Raw genomic sequence first — 22,677 nt, 5'->3', positions numbered from 1 at the left:
TGCTCTTCTGCTATACATTAGCTTTAATCTTCCACTGAGCAAAATATAGGCATTTGTAACAAAAATAATGAGAGTTAGCCCTTTGGAGACTCTATGGTATGGCTCAGATTTACCTCTCGGTACCCTGATGTAAAACGCTGAGATCAGAGAAGTTACACCAATGTAAAACAGGTGTGCATATGCACATACGTATCTATGGAGACGTGTTATTATTTAACGAACATATATAATTCAGACCCTAACCTCTACCAAAATAAACTTTGGTTAATTTTAAGTTGCTGCTTCTATCAGGGTTTTTATTAGCAGTGTCTCATCAACTGTAGATAAAGAAGATCACCAGATAACCAACCTTAATGTCTGCACAAAAATCAACTCATAAGTCTGACCATGCAAATATCATGATATCCAAGCACTGCAACTTCACCACAAACTTCTCTTCTGCTTAAAAAATGTGAGCAACCACAATACATGCATCCATTTCGTGCGAATCGCATGCACGGTTTTAGCTCTGACCTAGAATGAATTAACTTCTATTCCCACAGCTATATATACAGCATTAAGTTATCTGGGGTTAATTTGCTGGAAAAAGGATTAGAAGCAAGTTAAGTTTGTGTGTCTCTGAGAAATAAGATTTTGTCTCAGTTGTTTATACGTAGGCATAGAAAGAAATCAGGAAGCAACAGGGTATGTGGAGGAAGAGGGAAAGGGTTACAGCCTCGAGTTTCCCGAGAAGCACAGCTTGCAGTTCTGCTGCGGAGAAGGTTTCTCCATCTGGCAAGCCTCCTGGGATGCCAGACTGGAGCAACCAGTTTGCAGGAGCTGTAGAGGGGGACACCTTCCCCAGGCATCCATCACCGCAGCCAGCCCCATACTGGTGCCAGTACTCTTGCTTCTACCCATCAGCCTCCTACCAGTCTGCTCTGCGACGTGAACCGGCTGCGCAGAGGGGCATGAGTGCAGCGGTGGTGGTTGTTAAATCTGTTGAAAATGCAAGGATATAATATCACTGTACTCCAAGTAGTGTGGGTCAATGTGCGAACGAGCCTGAGAAAAAACACGGAAGAATTAAAGCAACTGTTAGAGCAACAAAGGGAATTCCTTGGGCTGCTTCTTGTACAGGCTAAATTAGGTTATGGGAAATAAAGGAATGCACTTTTTGTGTTTTAGTGAAACATTTCTAAGCTATGCAAAATACGGAGGTGGCAGTTACTGTGAATGTACAGTTACAAGCCTTTCTCCCCTTCCACCCCACTCCCCAAACAGAGTTTCCAGTGACATTAGCAATAAAGAAATATGCTGAAAAATACTTCTGCTTCAAGAAAGGGAATGTTTTAGAAAACTCAGTTGCCTGTTGAAGAGTTACGTGTTATACCTGGAGATGAAATTCTACCACACAGCGTAAAATAGTCTTCCTTTATGCCCAAATTGCAAAGGAGCCTTAACTATAGCATTTCTGATAATGCTTCCATAACGTACGCGCGCGTGTGTGTGTGTGTGTGTATGTTCTCTGAGGCATTCATTTGGCTGGCACATTGGAAAATGGTTAACACAGTGAATGTGGGGTGTCATTTTTTTAGTGGAGAATGTGTGCCAGAAGAATTCAACTGTAACCACTAAATATTTGCTTAAAAATAATTTTAACCATCTGGACTCCTTTTTTCTTATTATTCTTATTCTTCTTTTGAGATGGGGTGAGAAGGGAGTATTTTAATAGGAATGATTTGTGGTTACAAAATGAATTTGGTTAATTTGGTTACCACCCCCATTTATATGATGACTACAAATAGTCCCTAACATCTGAAGTTTTAAAGAACCAGCAGATTTTTCTCTCTTGAGCTTCAGAAGCTGGAAACGAACTTACAAAAGACAATAAATTGTTCTTGATGGAATAAATAGTTTGTGGGGTTGCTATTGTTCCTCTTGACAATACACTAACATGTGCTAATAGAGGAAGAATTGAAGAGCTTGCGTAGTACAGGCTTTTCTGCCAGGCTAAATTTTTCCACTTTGGAGCGGGAATCAGGTTCCCCGCTTGCCGGGCAGGGAAATCGCGGTGCTGGGATTCCTGGAGCCAGCACCTGCTGCCCGCCCCGGCGCTGGGAGAGCTTTGGGGCGCCTTCTGCGGCGAGCTCGGCAGAAACGGCGTGTGCTTTGGAGGAAACCCGAGAGTAACCTGCAAACCTGTCCCTAGAAGAGCCTTATCAGAGTTTATGTTTCAGAGACGGGCTGCCTGAGATCCTTTTCCTTGGCCAGAATAAGGATGCTTGCTAAAAGCAGGGTCGGAATAGGCGTTTTCATCTCTCTCATACTTAAGGGGATTTTTTTTCTGTGTGTCTTCCTTAAGAACACCTTGTTTTTAAATATTCAGAGTTCAGTGACAGATTTTTTGGTTCGGAATCCAGTTAAATATAGTTAAATATAGTTGGTAGATGTACATGTTTCTATGTTCTCTGTGTCTTGCCTTAGCATATTAAATGAATGTTTTATGGAGCCTGCTACAAATACATCTGTTAAAAGATTTTTATTGTACTTTGAAACGCCTAAGTCTTAACAGCTACCTTTGTACACTAATGATATACTAGTAAATGTGCACAGGAGAAAAAATAAACTAAGAGAAAATAGGTAAACTTGCATGTAGCATTCTTGCTTTAGTAGCTCTCGGAGATACTTTTCCTCTGTTTTCTCATACACTGCAGCACTGGTTTCATCCAACTCATCGTACATTAGGAACAATTTAGTATCATTTCATTTAAAATATGCAAGCTTTATATCGAGAGTAAATGTGTAGCCACAAGGTAAAATTAAAAAAATATATTAGTCTCATCATTAAAAAAAGCCTTTAAAGTTTCCATTATCCATTATGTCAGGTAGCAAATATCTTCTCAATGTAACTCCAGACATTAAATCTGTCAAGAGGCATGCAGTAAAATAAATGTCTGGGATACCTTCATAAACAAAAATCTTATTTCCATAATTCATACAGCTGGCTGGCATTTATTGGCACGTCAGGTGCAATGGGGACATTTCAGGAACATTAACATGTACAGCATCATTTGTCAACAAAGCAACAATGTAAGCAAATCGTTCAGAACTCATACAGATTTACAGCTTTCTCTGCCAGCTGCTAATTACGGTGTGCTCTGCCTATTTGGTATGGTCTTTTTTATTGGAAAATGACAAAGGGGTTATGGTATCCCAGTTTGGAATATAGATGCGCTTTTAGTAATAATATGAGTGGTAATATGACTACACAGCCTGGAGTTTTGATCTAGTTGCACTAGTCTTATCATTGACCGGTTTTGATTGATGAAGGACAAAGAGAAATTCACAGTGATATTTACTTACTGATAAAAGTAACCTCTGCAAACAAAGAAATAATAAAATATCAGAGACAACAAAAAAAAGTATCCTTGCTTTAATATTGTTTTTTCCGACTGAACATGACAGGGAAAATTCAATCCTCATTGAAAACCTGATCTGTTTATTTAGCAGTGTTTAGCAAGCCCTATACGTTACAAACTGGCAAATACCCTTTGAACGCTCCTGAATCCACTTTGATAAATAAGAATTAAACTTTCAGCACTTTAAACAATGCAAAGGTTCAATAAAAGCCAACAATACCATCTGTAAGGGCCAAAATATGTGTTAATTATCTACTTTCAACATCCTCTGTGTCTGTCTGTCTGTATTTCTCTCCCTTTTTATTTGTTTGAGCGTGTGTGTTTATGTATGTATGTGTTTTTGCAAGTTAATGACAGCAAGTCAGTTCTACTTTTTATTTCCAAGCTTTGGCCAGTTTGCATTTCAATCTCATAAAAATATAATTAGTAGAGCTTTATGCTTCAGATGTATAAATTAAATATGCTTTCATAATTATTATACCTGTTATTCAGCCAAAGGTAAGAGGATTCTATTAGCTAAATACATATTTAGACACCTAATAAAATTCCTTATTCACTTCTATTTCTTAGTTTCAGTTCATGAACAGTAACCACTATTCTGAGTTAAGATCTTGACCATTTAATTTTTAAGAAAAAATGTAATTAGACCATATTATGGATTAATCCCTTGCCAATTTTCATTTTTTAAAGCAAAGTAATTTTAGACTTGGGAACTACATAATTTTATGCAAAGAAAGTATGTTTTGCCAACCTTATTAAAATCTTTAAAGACCATATTTTCTATAGGCTTCTATCCCACAAAAATGTGTGGATGCACCCATCTGTACACATGAATGGGCAGCTAGGAGCATAATTATCCAGTTTTGCACGTGCAAATGTAGGTGTCTAAACGCAAATTAGCTGACCCCCAGATTCTGCTGGTGCATTATGCAAGCCGATTAATAATATTTCCTTGAATTCCATAATATAGGTTAAAATCCCCAAAGATTTTTAGAGACAATAATAACTTTGCTGTAAAATATCTGAGGCTACTAAAGTCATTTAAAATGTTACTGATGCAACAGTAAAATGAGGTATAGCTTAGTGCCAGTATTTGGGTGTTATTTTGGTTATAATGACTATATGATTCTTTCAATATAATAAACTCTATTGGCTCTGGCTCCGGAGCGATTACTGTCTGCCCCTGCTTCTCCAGAAGCAAAATGCACATGTTCCTAAAGGAAAAACTAGCACACCAGGATCAGAAAAAATTGACCATCAATCTAAGTTTGTATGAGCAATCACAGCCGCTTCCAAATAGAAGTTATTTTGTATTAGAAGCAATTTACCCATCTGGAAGAACAAAGATATTTGCAAATGTTGAAGTGACTGACTTCTAGCAGATGCTTAAAGAAAGTTAAAAACCCAACTACTTCTGAGGTGCCTGGCCTCGATTTCAGATCTGGAAACGTAAAATATGTTGAAGAGCTCTTCTAAATCATAAGGAAGTTCACTGGCACCTTGGCTGTGTGCTCCCTACCTACTGATGCCCTCACCCACCACCACCCCGGCAGACTCATTGCCCACACAGCTGCACAGCAGTTTTCTAGGAAAGGGGAGCAGTTGCAAAGCTTCTTGAATGAGACGTGGAAATTAGTGGCTGTATCGCCTCGGTATTATATAGCATGACTATTCTGGGAGAGCAGGCTGTCTGGGAAGGGGTGAGCTATGGGGATGAACCTCGACAGGGGCTTCGTGGGGTGAAGGAAGAGGTTGGAAGTGAGAAGAAGGGATGAGATGTAGGGCGTTTGAGGGGATATGAGTTTCTTAAATTGTCTTCATGCTGCTATAGGGGCTTAGACATAATGAGGAAATAAATATTTAACACAGAGCTTAAAAAATAAGGTTGACGACCCCTGGAATTCACAGTTACCCCCAATACGGTACCCAGATGCGACAACGCTACTGAAAGTCCTGATAGACCAAGACCAGTTAATGGAAAACTAACTTTATACTATAATTCAAGATTGTTTGAATTTACTTTATTTGTGAAATTTTTCCACTTGTGTCCATGCCTTTGTACATTTGAAGAGGAAGTTTAGGCATTCCTTGATCCATAAAGATTGCTTTTCTTCCTGCTCCCTTTGATTCCACTTGCCTAATAATAATGGGCATTATCTTATATCCATATTTAATTTTATTATGTCACCAGCATTGCAAGAAAAGGATGTTCTTTTCAAACATTGTAATGCATTTAGTATTTCACTAGTCATCAGTTAAATCAATTTTTCCCTTTATTGGATCTGAATTATAAATCAACTAGTCATTGTATGGGATACTGTATATGAATGTACAGTATATCATTATGATGTATCCTATAATAATGTCTCTTAGACATGAAAACTAAAGATGGTGGTTTAAAGTGCTGAGAGAGAAAAAATTGGAAACATCTGTTAGTAGGAAGTAGAGAAGACTTTTCATTAAAGTTTGTCGAGTGTATTTGATAGGAAGAACACACTGGGCCGTATTCTGCCACTCCTTACATACATCCACCCCGGTATCCAGCATGTTATTTCTATCTCGTGTAGAAAAGCCAATATTATCGGAGACACTAAAAAGCCAGCTGTCTACTTTGGGTAAGGCACAGTACAGTAGCTCAAGAAATCCGAGACCTGGGGCAGAGTGAGGATTCACAAGTTTTATGGAAAAAGAGATAGAGTATATTACAATACAAGCAGTGTCTCGGTCTTCGCTGTGCGGGGGTAAGGACAGCTGCATTGCTCTTATGCTGAGTATGTCAGCAAGCTCGTGCGGAAGAAGTGGTGCGGGACAGTTTTGGGTAAAAAAACTCTTTTATTTCCACTTAGCCGCTATTTTCAAGAGGAAGCCTTCAAACCGAAAAAAATAAAAAAAATAAAAATGTGAGGAGGTCAAAGATAAGGTATTTGCAAGCATCCAGTTAGCAGATTTCACCACCCAAGGTACTGTGGACAAGCTGGCAAAAACAGAGAGAAAATGGCTAAAAACTTCCAGGGCAGCGTGTTTTAGCTTAATTGTACTGGAATCCAGTTAAGCAGAAGTAACTGTCTACTTAAGGAAGCTCAACAAAGGACATTTTACAGGGACAGCACTTTGTGGGATTTTGGCAGCGCCCAGCTGATGGGTTACTGCTCCGGCTGCGCAAACCCCGCTCAGGTGCGGGTGCTGCCAGCCCCACCTCGCAGCCTTGTCCTGGGGCTGCAGGAGCTCTTGTGGGCACTGCAAAGAAAACACGATAGTTACACGCTCATCTCACTCACGTATCATTTTTGCATGCTACCAAAGGCATGTATGAACGTGTGCTTGTGCGCGGTTTTCACTTTATAACTGCTTAGGCACGACGTGAAATACCTTCTGCTTCCCTTGGAAGAGTACCATAAGCAGGGCACGCAGCCTTTGCAGCTGTCCAGCTGCAGCATAGACCGCTCATACCTCCTCCTGCAGGTGTAACAGCTTAAAAGCCAATATTTCGCCTTGCCTTTGCAATCTTTTCCCATTTCTTCCTGCACTAAGCGGTTTCTGAGCCCCATTGTTTCCATGATGATATCCAGAACTATAAAATCAGATATAGCAGTTGCAGGGCCCAGTGCAAATTACCCCTGAGTCAATAGAAAACAGAATATTGCTTATTGATTTGGTCTAGCCTGTTGTGTAGTTGATGGAGAACAAACTAATACAAATAAAATGAATCAATTGGAAGCTGGCTGTGGGCCTCAATGAGTCATATGAAGTAGGTTTCTGATATCCTTTATCATCACGCACAGCCAGTGAAACAAGAGTGCTACTGTCTTCTGCTGGCGCAGAGAGTTACCTCAGGCTATTCTGAAAAATGCTTTTTTCTTATTTTTAGACCTGAATCAGCCCATGCTAGTAAATGTATTCTTGTGAATACAGATCCTACTTTGTTGTAATGCCCATGGGAAGGCGGTAGTGTAACCTGTTTGGATGCAGCTGCAGACCACCTGTAGAGAAAGTCAAATTAGGGAGAGACCCCACTGTTCTTTGCATTAATGCTTTTTGTGTTGTGGCTTGACTCCCCCCCCTCCCTCCCCCTTCGATGTATCTTTCTCAACCGGGGAGATAGAGAGCACATTTTAAGACCTTCTGTCCCTTTAAGGCATCTTGCGATTGAAAGAAGATTTGAAAGACTGTAAAAACTCCCCAGTCACGAATGAGTGATGGCGTGCAAGGAGTCTTCACACTTTTAGGAGGACTTTTCTTCCTGGTCTTCTTGCAGGTTTGGGGGGTGTTGGGTATGAGGGGGGTTGTTTCATTCTGTGCTTAAAGGGCACATTTAAACCTCCCTCAAGTAATCTTCACGTTAGAAGCATCTTCTAAGTTTTGAGTGAAAAAAGCGGTTGTCAAGAACTAAAGCCCTAACTTGCCACACTTTTTATTCCTTTGTTTCTAAATAAAAGACTCGGCAAACAAAAGGAAAATGGAACAACTCTAAGTGAAGTGCCTGCATACCCTGCATATCCACCTGAAAACGGGTACGATCTCACCGATCCCACTTAATGATACTGGAATTCCCCTTACATACAGATTTCTCTGAGTTCAGGACAGATGGGTAGTTAAGCACGTAAACCAACCGTTTTGAGGAGATTATGAGTCCTTGGTATGAGAAGCAGTTTTAGTTAGTTCTCCTGGTGTCTCAGTGGCAACTGTTTAACTTTCCTGGTATCTGTAGCTTCCCAGTAGATTACGCTTTTATTCATTTACCAGGTAGTATTTTGTTGCATAATGATGCAATATCCTACCTTATGTCACATAAAAACTGCCTGTAATGAAAATTTCATGGAATTACTTCTTTTCACCCCATTTCTTCACAGATGAATCCCACTGTTTTACTAATTGTTGACGTACTAGTTAACACAGGCAGAATTTGTAGATGGAGGTAATGCCATCAAGCGTTGCCTCATTTTAAATTCCTTCCTCTCAGTGGTGGTATCAATGTTCACTGCAAAGACACTGATGATACTGAATTTAATTGGTATTTATGTGTAGGGTCATGTGTACTCTCCAAGAAGTTTCTGTGTAACTTTTCCCTAATTGAAATTAGATTGAAGTGTTGCTGTGTACACTGCGACTTAATGGTGACAACGTTGAGCCAGCTTCGAAGCTCAGATGCATGGCACGCATCCCAAGAAATCTGCTATGATGCTCCCACATACATCTATGCATATTTTTATGGTACAAGAGACATAAGGTGTGGAAAAGGAGCAGTCTCTTTAAGGGGGATGTGGCAACCCTATCTGCCAGTCATCTTGCCTCTGCTGTTCTATTCCTTTTACAGCCATTCTGCCTTTCTGGTGTCTATAACATCTTTACATATGTGTTTAATGTCTGCACAGCTACTAAAATCCATGGGAAGGTGAGGTGCCATAAGAGTAATGGACCAGTAGCATCGGTCCCTTGTAGAAACACTTTTTGTCTGATTCGGGGATGGATTGCTTGCCGATGAATGGCCGTCTTATATTCTAGATAACGTATTATATGACCGCCATGGTCTGTCAGCCATTTTGGGGACCGGTCTGAAGCTCATAGCTGCCGTGCAATGCGAGGGCCCAGTGCTGCCGTAGGCTATAATGACATCTCACCGTGAAATACCTCCAGCACCGTATTTTGACTCAATGCAAGGACAGACCGGTACACCCTCTCCTCTGTAACACATACGTAGAGTATGGCAAAGTAACTTCTCACTGGTAGAAGTGTTTTGACTGGAAGCTTAATTTATAGTGGCTCATAGAATTGCAATGTGTAATAAGCAGTGTCCTTGAACATTTTTCATGTGCTTCTAAGTGACTCTTTAAAAAGCATTGGTTTTCCTCGTAAAAATCATTAAACTTTTTAAGGCAGAAGTAGTAGTCTAGGTTAGTAATCATCACAGTGCTTTAAACACTAGTGGATAATTAGTGACATGAATAAATTAAATACATTTCAGGTATAATAGCAAAGTTGAGGAAAATCACCAAATATTAGCAAAGCTCCAAAATCTAACTACTTTGTGTTGCATGCTGTTTTAATGACTGCGATTTAAAAATGTGCATAATTCCAAAGAGATCGCATGTTTCACATAATAAAAATTACTGTGACATAAAATATATATTTTCTTAAAAAGTACTTGTAATATCAAAAGGACTGTGAAGTATTAGCCATTTAATACAAATTTATCTTTTCTTGCAGATGATTACATTTTCATTTTAATTGCTCACATTTCCCGTTCTGATCTTAATGTTTTATAGTAGGCAAGACATGCCACAAAGAAAAAAAAAAAAAAAAAGATTTTATTTGTTAGTTAACAGTCTTCAGAAGTCCTAATTTGGCCAATGTGTTCTGCTGCAAAGTCTTGGAATGCTGTCTTGCAGTTTCAAAAGTGATCTTATTTGGCTTCCCAGAAACTATTATGCCTGGAGGATGCCATGAGAACAAGGGCTGCCTTGTTAACAAGTAGAAAACTCTCAAAAACAAGATAGGATCCTGATATAAATCATAATTTAGATGCACAGAGCTATGTTCACAACCACAGTAATGTAATTCATTTACATCTAGTTATTACTTATCTCCACCCGAACTACTAAGTTCAGGAATGCAGCTGCCTTGTGCCTTGTGACTCGTGGGGGTTAGGGAAGAATGACATCACCAAATTTAAGCACATTACCATGCTGACATAGTGGCACCTTGTTTTCCCTTCCGCAGATAGAGCGAGGATTGTGTGCTACCCCCCATTCTTCCAAAGAATACCTTTTTTCCCCTTTCAAGCAGCTGCTATATGAAGGGTTGCAAATGTCACTTCAACTAATGATGAATGATGCTTGACCCTTGGACCTGTTACTATGAATTTTATGCAATGCTAAATTAATATGAAAGATCTCTGCTAGAAGACTTCAGCTATTATGCATGCAGCATAAATGATATGTTAAACAACCCAAATTTTTTTCTCATAACCATGGTAAAATGCAGAGCTGCTTTAACGTTTTGATGTGTATTTCCACTTAAGATTAGTATCTTTTAGTTCTAAAAATATTTTTGGTAAGCAAATCAGTTTGCGAAAAACATTGTCAAAAGGGCAACTGGCCCACATGTCTTTGTTGTTCGCGTTTGAATATAATTAATTATGTAAAGCAATAGTTAGTAGGAGCTTAACAATTAGTAGAATCTGTCAAACAGTCACACGGAAATTACTAACTAATTGAACTACTGGTCTTTTATTGTTTCAGGAAGCAGTACAGAGTGTCATTCTTTTATCTCATAAGTTCGTTATTATCGCACATCACATTTTTCGAGCACTATATGCTTCCTAGTAGACTAATACATAAATAACCCTCCCAGTAATGTCACAGTGTGCAAAAGTGTTTGAAATAAAAACACCTGTTTTAATTAGTATTCAGATTTGTGCAGTTAAAAAATGATAATCCTCTTGCAGTTATATGGCATTTTTAAAGCTTTGAATTTCCATCTGTATCTTATATTATGATGTTTCAGGATTATCGTGAGTTAATTATGTTAACTTCGGAAACATTGCTTGCATTTAGAATGAAAAACTTCAGCTTGAATAGCCAGGAAAGCAGATGCTATCTTTCTTGTCAACTGCTTTGTTGTGCGTTGTCTTGAAACTTTTTATAAGATTCTGTATCCAAAAGGAAGTATAAATCTCCATTTATTTGAAATGTTACCCTAATCTAATCAATATTTTAATACATTTCTTGTGGGAGGGACCTGAATGTATCTCAAGGAACAAAGACATGAAAATCTCCTATTTTATGTTGACATCCTCCTGTTATTACAAGTCCGTTCATAAGACTAATTTGAAGAACGGGAAAAATGCATACGTTATAAAGTTTAAAAATTGTTTCAAAGCATACCTTTTCTCTCCTGAAATATATGCCTGTAAGTTTAGGTGGAATAAGAGGAACTGGAAATATTATAATTAGAATGCACATCAAGATAAACCCTGCAAAAGGGAAAGGTAGGCACAAATATACCATTAATGTGGCAAATCTGCATTACGTCCTATCACAGAGCAAGTGAAAATGCAAAATGTGGATGTGTGCGTGAGATGGAGGAAAAGGTGTGATGTTAGAAAAGACTTGATGGATGCACGAGAGGCCGCGTCTCCTCCTTCCACGTGAGACTGCGAGGCGTGTGTGGGAAACAGAAAACATCACGCCACTGAGTCACCCGTATTTCATTACACCCCTTCTCTGCCAAGGAGGAGCCATAAACATTGCCAAGGGTGTTTACACATGTCTGGGGGTATTTATGCATCTTCTGAGGCTCATTAAGAGAAGGTATAGCTGCGCGCATGGAATTGCACATGGTGGGGTGGATGGAGTTATGTTTTTAAGCCCACACGGGCCTTGAAATGTCAACTTTTTGGATAAAAAGACCTGGGCAAGGTCTTAAATGTTTCTGTGTACGCAGCTGTTAGTTCCACCAGTCATGCAATTACATGCATTTCATGAACACAGGTTTGATCATAAACTTAGGGCTTCCATATTTTTAAAAGCATCATATTCCTCAAACAAAAGCTACTTTCATTGTCACAAAAATTCGAATGTTTGTAAGCAGGCGGTGTACAAGAGAAGCTAAAACGCGCGGACTAACCCATGCCTGGATCAGGACATACTTTAGTATCTGGTTCTCCGCTGGTGTGGCTTCAGAGCGGACGTAACTCTGAAGTTGATGAATTTGTATGAAAAAAGTGCATTTACCAAGAATCGTCCCTATTCAGGGTAACATGTGATTCTCAAAATGCATTAAAATATTTGAAAATTCATGTTATTATTAGCGCTATTATTATCAAAGTACATTTCGTTAACATTTGAAAGTCCTTCAGTGCACTTGAAGATATATTTGTTTTAGCAACTTATATAATCCCCTCCTGTTTAAAGTTTTGTTTTAAACACATACAATTATCATCTCATATGCCCTGATTCAGTAAGCACTTAGAAGCATTCCTATCTTTAACAGCATAGCTAGTCCCGCTAATATCCAGGGAATGGAATTAGAGCTTCAGATATTAGCAAAAAGTAATGCAAATGTGAATTAAGCAACATGGTTTTGAAGTAAGTTGGCTGAGGACTTTTTATTTCTTAGACTGAATGCGAAAGTTTGACAAAAAAAAAATCAAAGCAAGCATTACTGATATTAATAATTATTTTAAAAGTATATAAAGTTTAATATTTTAGGCTGGTAACTAGAAGGAATTAGGCACTGAAATAACCTTCCAGTAAGGATAGCGAAGAAAAATCCTAACAGCTCTTAGGCAGAGCTATCAGCGGAAATATAATATATATAGACATTTATACATAGACATACATGTAGATATATGGACGTCTAGAGTAAGAATAGTAGTGTTGTTGTTTAGCATGTAAGTCACATTAACTAAAACCCATGAATTTCCCTGCATTGCAGAATATAACTATATCCAAGCTAATGTGTCATTTGCATGTATCAAATTTATATTTGTACCTTTATCTTTCCTAGCGTAACTTTTCCATACAGTTAACCCTACATCTAACGTGGGACTTTGCTACTGAAAAACTCTTACTGCCGCATGTTTGTGCAGGAACCTACATGACATGAAGTGATATTCTCTATCCTATATAGTGTCGCACATCATATAGTTGATAACAAATTGTCACATTAGGTAACAATTTCAGCCAAAACTTCATTAACTGAACTAGGGGATATGAAGCATGAATTATTCTGTGCAGGTCTGGGTTCTCCGGCTTGTGTTTTTCAAAACAACTCACTTTATTGCTAATAGAGAAAATAAGTAATGCCTAAAGGTAAGGTGCAAGTATTAAAGTGCTAGTTTGAAAGCATTTAACAACACTGTCCTTTCATTTTGAATAACTTGAATAAAGTGTTTAAATGACCTCTTCCTAACCAGAAGAGAATATAGAGAAGAAATTAAGCTTTATTGGTAAATTAAAGCCCAAATCCCATGGTTGATGAGAGATATGGTCCGTTTGAAATAGTTACACTTCCAGACTTTCTCTTCTACAATCAGCGGGTGGAGACCAACATAATCCAATTAATTGTAATTCCCTTTTGTGGCACTGGTACAGTGGTGAATGATATAGTAAGTCCATTGAAGTCTTATCTTTGGTCAGATAATCCAAATGGATTCATATTATGAAACAGTCCTTTATAAAAGTTCTGATGAACAGAAGTGTTTTGACTTTAGTGAACCAAAAGATAAATTCTATACAAAATAAAATGTTTTGTCCTTGACATTTACAGAGCTTGTATATACCTGATTTCATGTAAGAATACTTCTTTCAGCTGGCTTATTTCAAAGAGCCCTTTCATTAAAAAAACCCAAAATCCAGAATTTGTTCTCTGGACATCCTACATTCCGGTGTTTGAGAACAGGGATTTACATGTACTAGTAATCTTTATTCTTGTAAATAGTCCCCTTAAAATAAATGTGATTACAGTTGTAAGGAATATAGGTATAACATTTTGAGAATCGTTAGAATTCCTATTTTTCTAATAAAACAGTAAACTACTATTTCATTGATGATCCTTATAACTGTAAACAAAACATATATGTATGTTCCCTTTCAGTATTGCAAGTGGACTAGGGGAATTGCTTAATTTTAGCTCAGGCTTTGATCTATTTACATTTGGAAGTCATTTACATAAAGGAAGTCATAATGATCTTTATTGTTTTGTTAATTATTTCCTTTGATTATTGAAACTCACTCACTGAGGCACAAGCTTATTGTTATTGGGGTCAGCCCCAATAATATATTTGGCTATGTGCAATAAATAAGGATTGGGTGATATTCTTGTTTTTTTGAATTGTTTTCGTACAGACCCTTTCAGTTTCACAATCACTGGAGACAGGACTGATTTAATGCATCAGTAGTCTGATCCAGTGCTACGCACTTTGTATTTCTCCTCTCCTCTAAAGTTGTCCATAGCAAGCCCACGTTACAGCAGGAGTGTTTTCACTTGTAGCATGTCGAAATCTCATTTTACTAAAGGATACTGAGGTACCATTTGTGGGAGACAACACACTAGACCATATATTGAGGTCAGATCTTATCAGAGTGTCTCAAAAATACTTTTTTTCCTTTTTTTTTTTCCTTAAACTGTCTGGTTGAAATTTAATACAAAGAATTTTTTACCCTTTGGGGTACATTACATATGAAATAATTTATGACCCATGAATCACAAGAAGGCAGTGAATTAGGTTTCAGATAAGTCTGCCAAATATTGCAAAACATTGTGTACAGATTTTTGGACTATGAAAAGGCTTTTGACAAGAATGGAAATAGAAGCAGTGTTAGAAACAGCAAGAAGGGGAAGAACAGAAGAGCTATATGACAGAATCCTAAAGCACTCTTGAGTTAGTAGTACAATTAAAAAGATAGGAATACGAACATATTTTTGAAGTAAGAAAATGGGACAGAGAGTCATTGTCCAATTCCTTTTTCTATTAGATCTTGAGAGCCTTCAATTTATTTAAAATGTAGATTTGTGGACACTGATACACACAATTCTGATAAAAGACCTGACTGTAAATGGAAAAAAAATAAAGAAACCTCTAAAATTAGATTGCAGGGAAGCTTACTGGAGAGCAATTACACAATAAAAAATGTTAATAACAGATTTGAAGGAGGAAGGGAGATATTTACCTTGAGTAATATATGTATACACAATATACAACTAAGCGAGGAAGATCAAGTTGAAAGCAGAATTCAGAATGGACTTTTGCCTTTGAATAGTAAAATGTATCATGAAAAGTAAGTTCCTGATCTAGGCAAGTATTTGATGTTTGTGTTCTGCAGTCTAGCGTATACGAAAGAGAAATACTAGCATCCACCTAGAAAATGGAATAAAATCCATTAGCTGGCACAGAGAAACGAGAAAGTCATTAGTCTGGTTCAGAATAAAGAGGGAAGAATAAACAGAAAGAAAAACAACATAAAGTGTGCTTTAACTACTAGGACGAAGCTGAGATTACTGCTCAAAAACTACGTAGAGAGGATTAGACAGAGGACAGAATCTTACCACTGTGAGACAAATGTAATTTTCACTCAGCATAGCAATTTAATTTCTATGAGTTGCAGAAAGTCTGCCAAGCTCCATCCTTGCGCTTGGGCAACCTTCGTGCTCCGAAGCTGAGAAACCTCTGCCCCGTGGGAGGGTATGAGCTGGGTGGGAATTCCTCCATGCTCTTGCCATGCCCCTTTCTTTAAACCCTTGGGGGTATCTGAGTATTTCTTTGACCCTGAAGGAAGGAATAATTTGGCCCTGCAGGTTTCAGTTGCTCGGGCTAGGTATGTCTGCTCCTACTCTTTGTTAACAAGTCATCTCCGAGCGAGTCTCTCGAAGTATGTTGATCTGTAGACAGGTGGTCTATTTATTCTTAGGGAGCTTTCAGCTGCATTTTGAGGGGACATATTCTATGTTTAAAATCACTCCTTTTCCCATACGGACTAGATGATTCAGCTAAATTTAATGAATTTTAAAAGTACTGGTAATTATAATCCTATTAAAGTAATTATCGCTTCAAATCACAATGATAGAACACGCCAAGTCAAAACTGATATTGCTGTCTTCTAACCCTCTAGCAGGTATTGGCAGTGAATGATGTACAACAGTATCTTAGTGATGATACCTGTTTCTGGCCACAGAAAAGATTCTCCTTGCAGTACCACTGTATATTTTTATACTTCCCATTTCAAACAGCAACCGATAGCATAGAAATTTCCCCGACGCAATGGCGTCACTAGCTGACCACTTTTCTAAACCTTTGAACTACTCTGCATGCTTTCATGATGTACCATTTCTGAACTTCTCAAATGTACTGGATCTTTTTCACAGAAACAATGAGATAGTTCATCCCTCTCTTACTCTGTGGACTTCTGTGGAATTATGCAAGGATGAATATGACCCAGTGTGCCCAAGTACAGAAATCTTTTATTTTTCTGGCACAGATTGAGATTTAAGTTAGCAGTACTTGGTTGTTCCAGAATGCCCCCAGGTCAGTGAACTGTCATTTCAGAGAACTGGAATAAACAGCACTCTGGATGCACATAGAGATGTTCTGCTTTTTAGCTTAAGTTGCTCTGTAATTTGCGCCTGGGCTCCATGGAAATGGGCATTCCAATAATAAACAAATGCTCAGGCATTATAACATCATGGCTTAAATTTTCTGTTAAAAGGGCATGCCATGCTCCTCTAGCGGAGAAGAAGTAATGCATGCAAGCTTTAGTTTAGTGACTATATCCTTGATAATTCATCAACAGTAGCATTGGATGGATTCAGCAGAAGCTGCTTAAAAATACACTATATACAAAATTTAATGATTTGCTTAGCTGAAATTTCATTTGATTTGTTTAAACAATCTTGGAAGTGAAGTACCATGCACAGAGTGCAGGCAGGACAGTGGACCTCCCAAACCTAGCAAGGGAGAGGGGAAGAAGAATTATGTAGCTGGGAGAGAATTCACAAAAATCTGATTGAATGAGGAAAGTATTGCTTTGCATGAGCTGAGACTTCAGCTGTACTATTTAATCAAAGTTCAAGGGATTGTATGCACTTTGGAGTGTGTACGTAAAATGCAATGTCAGGACGGGATTTACTGAGGGGGAGGAAGCTAAGCATCATGTGCCACAGCCCCAGGGGGCGAGCTCCTTGGGATACGACGAGCAAGAGCCTTCACCACCTCACGGCATCCCATTGCTGTGTTGTCTCTGCCATCTCTGCACTCTATTACTGCTCTAAATTGAGTGCGATCACTTTGAAAGAAGCTGTTTGTCCCAATATAGCAATAATTTTGAGCTCACATCATTCCTGGGGGGGAAAGAAGGCTGCTGTGTCTCTGCACTAGTGATCAGAGAAGCTGTGGCTTGCAGAATGCAAGTACAGCTATTGAACACACATACCTTTCAGTGTGTAAATTAATATTTGTGCTGTCAGTCATGAGAGAAGCCCTCAGAAAGGGATTTAGTGGTGAAGAGCTGCTGCTCGAGTCTGTTCTTTCTTTTTTTTTTCCCATCAAAGACCATGAATGACCAACAAATTATTTTTTAAGAATATAACCATTAAAAAAAAAAAAAAAGAGGTGTCTTCAAGTTTGAGAAAGAAGAGGAATGACTCTGGACAGTTTGTCTTTTCTTAATATGTGCAAGAAGAATTTTCTTTTCGTCTTTCAACCACAGGACTCTGTTTTAGAACTCTCAGTAGCAAGCTGCCTATTGGGAAGAGTGAATCCAGCAGGTTTCCCAAGCTTTCAGTCAACTGGGACTGCATTGTGCACACCCAGCTCTTCTGCAAAGATTTTGATGTGAGGGAAATTGTACGCATTAGTTCACAGTGCTGTGCAGGACTTTCTCCAGGGGACATCTCCCCTGGCATATGCACTGGCCCCTGGGATGGAGACTCCAGTGCTCTAAGGTTTCACACACTGGAGCTGAGGGTTGGTCAGACCCCGAGTGCCAAAGGTTTATAGGGGAGTACAGAGGTGGCAGCTGTCGTGTCCGAGCGCCTGCCGTGCAGGACATTGCCATCCTGATGCTGCCGTGTGGAGACGGCGGCAGGGAAACCATGCAAAAGGCAGTGATGTTAGCAAACAGATTTCAGTACGAGACCCAATCAGACACATCTCACCAAAGTCTTTAGAAAGTTTTTTGAGGCACAACCTCCATAGCAGACCAGGCGCTGCTAGCTGTGTTTGCAGGAAATTGCTTTCCACGTGATTTGGGCCATCCATGAGACCCCTTGCAGGAAGACACGGTGCCCTAAGTGAAGTAGGACTTTTGAACGTGGTGCTCTGGGATTTAAAGGCAGCATGGTCAAAAAAAGACAGTATATAGCTGGGAAAATACTTGTATAAATTATCTTAAAAGAAAAATGAACAAGCAGTGCTCTCAGATAACTGCATTTTGCTCCCAGAGACTAGTCTACATACCAGGCAGGGCATGTGGTTAGAGGAACCACATCCATTTTCTTTCAAAACTGAGCTCTCTGTACTGCCTTGGTTGATTCTCATATATTCTTTTTTTTTTTTTTGTCTTTAGCTGATCTTTCTATAGATTACTTTCTTCCTCTCTGGGCAAGGATAACCTTATGATGGTATGCTTAAACCAAAGACGAGCTCCTGTTTGGTTCTACTGCAGTCATTGCAAATGCCGTTAAAAATGTGTATTGCTGAAAAGGCTGATTTACAAGAATAATAACATAGTAAAACACACATTCCCTTCACAAATGTATTGTATATTGATTTTTTTTAAAACTAATAACCTTGACAGGTGCCTGCACTATTTTTTTTTTCCTTAATGTGGTCTTTATATTTTCAGCCCAAGTATTAGCATAAATTTTATGGGATTTTCTGGGCATATTTGTGTCTGTATCTAAGATATATGATATCAACTGGCAGTGATGGTTGAACTAATCAAATACTACTGACAAGTTAAAGCAAATTTTTAGGACTGTGAGATTTTGAGCATCTTCCCAGATACAGTATCTCCTGACTGAAAGCAGTCCTTGACTGTCAAGTTTAAATACCAGATTTGGGACTTAATCTTTATATAAGCAAAACACCCCAATAAGAAATATGTCTGAGTAAAGCCAAAAAGTCAGGTCCTCCCCTTAAACCTAGCCTGAAATGCATGTATGTCTTTGTTTATGGCCCTATCGCCATGGTATGTGAGCGATTCCAACCAGTGGGAACCAAATGAGAGTCTTGCACTGAATGGACTTCTATTTTCTTTTAAATTTTTTTTTTTTTGACTTGGCATTTGTTCCTTCTAGCAAACATTTTTAAAAACTCTCTTATTGCTAGAGGGAAAATTGACACCCTTTGCTTTCACGATGATACATTCCTAACACGTTTCCTTGAAGAGCTGGAAATGGTGCAAAAATCTGGTAAGATAAGTCTCTATAAAGCCTTAGAAGTCAAGCATTCCACTTTAGACATTTAAGACAAATGCATGGCAAAAACAAGTTGTTTTTTTTTTAAGGTTTCTACTTAAAGTTCTGTGCCAAAGCTACAGTACTTATACATTTTCTAAATGTGTTTTAAGCAATAAGTTGTACAACATTTTTAGAACATGTGTTAAGCTATTTCTCTAAGAATGAAGCTCTTAACAAAACATAAGCACTCTGCATGAGATCTTAGCAGCAAAGTGCTTAAAAGATAAAGTAAGAATTGGTACCATGGGAAGAACACCAGCTGTAGAGCACACAGGTCCATTATGAGAAGTATGGTAGTGGGTAGGGAGAAAATGATTTAATCAGGAGTAAAACCAATTTTATTATAAGGGCACGCAGGGGGTGTGGCACCATAGTGAGAGGGACATTTCAAAATATCTGACAGATTTCAACAATGTGAAAACCCACCCTGTTCTTTAAAGTGACAGTAAACCCCATCAGGTCTCTCTTTTTGATGCTATTGTTAACAGTTGACTGTTTAAAGCTGGCCTGCTAAGATGCTGTCGATCTAGTTCAATAGTGTGTGGCAAAATAAAAGGCTAATTGTTGAAATACGATCAATCAAATATGATCTCAGAGTCTAAAGAAGATCCCCTCTGGTAACTCATTTGAGATCAAATCATTACTTTTATGATTGAGGTAATTCAATGGGAAAAAAAAAAAAAAAAAAAAGGAGCTTGAAACCAAAGAAGCAAGCAAGACAACTAAATGAAATGCACAAGTCTGCCTTTGTTCCAGCTTTGTCTCACATTACTCCAAGTTAAGGAATTGGGTCCATTCCTTTATTTGTATACATTTCCTGAATCCAGAAATTTAAACAGCATTTAATAACATTTATTAAATAAAAGTTGTAAGATGACTCCATTTTGAATAAGATTTTCTGTCCAAAAGTAAACTCTATAGTGAGAAAACTATTGCATTAAAGTACCAGGGATCTGGAGTTGTGGGTGTCCATGTGTCTCCAATAATTTTACCATTTTGTTTAACAACAGTTCAATAAAGAGGCTGCTCTTGAAGCCAGCTGAATTGCTAAACATGAAATTTCAGTGACATTTAGTAAAACATTTCAGGGTTATGTTGCTTCAAATTAAATTTGTTCAGTAGTTTTCATGGTTGGCCCCCGATTTGCATTCAGACTGAAATTTTCTAAAAAAGAGCATCATAGCACATGAGAAAAAAAGTGAACTCCACTTTTGGAGTAACAGAACTTGGAGAAAGTATGTGTATTTTAATTTGGACTAATAAGGATTTGCACTTTCCCAGAGTTTTATATGGATTATGATCTCACTGTTTATTATGTTCTAACAGTATCACACTCTAGAATTAAAAAGAAAAAACAAAACCAAAGAAAAATAGAATAATCATCCAATCTTGTTCTATTTTTATTAGAAACTCTATTTTAGCATTTAGTTTCTTTTATATTTAAATTCCTTAGCTCAGTCAAGCTTCAAAAGAAAACATTTTTTTTGTTTGCAAAACAGTTTTGTAAGCACTTGTGGTTTGTCTTTAGTGTGTTATCATTTTTGACAGCTTTGCATAGCCTAGGTAGGCCAACAGGGGTCTGTCTAATATTGTTGCTGGGCAAATCTTCCTCCCAGAGATGAAAACCAAACAAAATATTTTTGAAGCAGTAAGAAGGAATTAATATCCTTTCTCTCACAGTACTCTATTCCTTGCTGACATTACATTCAGGCAAAAAAAGGAGAAAAGCGTTACCCATTATTCCCTTGTACATAGCAAGGCTAACACATGTAAAGCAATAACTCATTTTCTATTGCCATGTTTAGCATATGTCTCCTGTTGGCTCAGCAAGGCCTTTAGGCCGGTCCCTTGAGCCGGCCATCGTTGGCAACTCTTAGCCCCTCGGCCTCAAAACCAAATAGCTTTGAATCATGTTGAGCTGTGATGCTAATTTTCATACTGATGCATTATGGGAATAAATGTATCTGACATACTGTGTCAATGGTACTGTCTCTTTGTGTCTCTTGTTTTTTGTTAGCTGCATTCCTACAGATGGTATTCCATTGAAAATGTTCTCTTCCTACAAAAAAAAAAAAAAAAAAAGAAAAAAAAACATGCACAGCACCAAACCTCTAGGTGCAGAAGGCTGTTAACGGTTGCTGATGATAGTAGGCAAACATTAACATAATAATTAGTGTCTTGTAATTGTTTCATTAAAACCAGTTGTTCCATTTCTCCTCGTGTTTTCCCAGAAGAGAAGCTGAATTTGGACGACAGCCAGTGGGAGGACATCCACGTTGTCACCGGAGCACTCAAGATGTTTTTCAGAGAGCTGCCTGAGCCGCTGTTCCCATACTGCTTCTTTGAACAGTTTGTGGAGGCGATAAGTAAGTACATCAGATACAGTAGAAGCTAGTGAAATAGCCTGTTATATAAAAATAATAATAAACTTAAAAATAGAAGAACAGAGGCATCTCAACTCTGACTTACCTTCCATTATCCGTGATCCTGTCTTTTTATTGTTTTGGACTGCCTTTTATCTCCTATAGCATTTAGTTATTTAACTGGAGGAAAAATATCAAATTATTGATCTATAAATTTTTTATATGCGATTTAACTGTAGTACCTAAAATGGTTTAGGAAAGGAATTAAAATGTGTGTGTATTCAAAATATGCTAGGCTGATAATCCATATATCCCCAAACACAAGAGAGAGACTAATAATTGTGAATCATGTTAGAAGGGGCTGTCTTTATGTTAATCAGAATGAAATGCATGTGTTTTGTTCCACAAGGTTGCAGACTCTTGCCTTGCAGTGATCACAAAAAGAATGCAAAAACATTCATGTTCTCATTTTCATATCTACCTTTGCTTTATTATTATTATTTTTTTTAAAGTTGGCAGGCATCAAAAGTATTTTCAAAGTCCAAGGCATTTATTCTGTTACTCGTCTCTGTGGTTTGTGTGCTGCAAACCCTCTCTGTATTTAATATATGCAGGTGCATTTTGTAAAACTGTATCGGCTTGGAAAAACTTGACTAAAAACCAGAGTGATTCGGGGGTTTACTCCCATTGGAAAGAGGGGGGGAGAGGGATAGCTTAAAGGGAAAAAGCCTAGAAGGAGATTAATTAAAGGTCCAATAGAGATAAATCTCTAGGAAAAGAACAAACCCAACGAAGTATTTAGAGATCTGTTTTCTGAATGATGGGCATGCATATTTGCCATTACTGTTAATGAGAGCTGCGTGTGCACATGCGCAGCTGTCAGAGAATATGAAACCCTTAATGTACAGCTCACTTTGATTTTATATTCATAAGAGTCTTTAGTTCAACTAAAGCTT

At 38.1% G+C, this 22,677-nt stretch overlaps 1 protein-coding gene across 1 annotated transcript in view; it reads left to right on the top strand.

Annotated features, from left to right (window-relative positions):
* The window catches only part of ARHGAP15 (Rho GTPase activating protein 15), a 331,003-nt gene that overhangs the window by 247,141 nt on the left and 61,185 nt on the right, over window positions 1–22,677 (top strand). The window contains exon 12 of the mRNA XM_072874181.1: window positions 21,590–21,724. Within this exon, the coding sequence (XP_072730282.1) occupies window positions 21,590–21,724 (135 nt within the window). The remainder of the gene's footprint in view (window positions 1–21,589; window positions 21,725–22,677) is intronic.

The sequence above is a fragment of the Ciconia boyciana genome, chromosome 10 (genome assembly GCF_034638445.1).
Source record: "Ciconia boyciana chromosome 10, ASM3463844v1, whole genome shotgun sequence".
Classification (NCBI taxonomy): Eukaryota; Metazoa; Chordata; class Aves; order Ciconiiformes; family Ciconiidae; genus Ciconia; species Ciconia boyciana.
The sequence above is the reverse complement of the archived record's forward strand: the minus strand, read 5'-3'. Positions and strand labels throughout refer to the sequence as shown.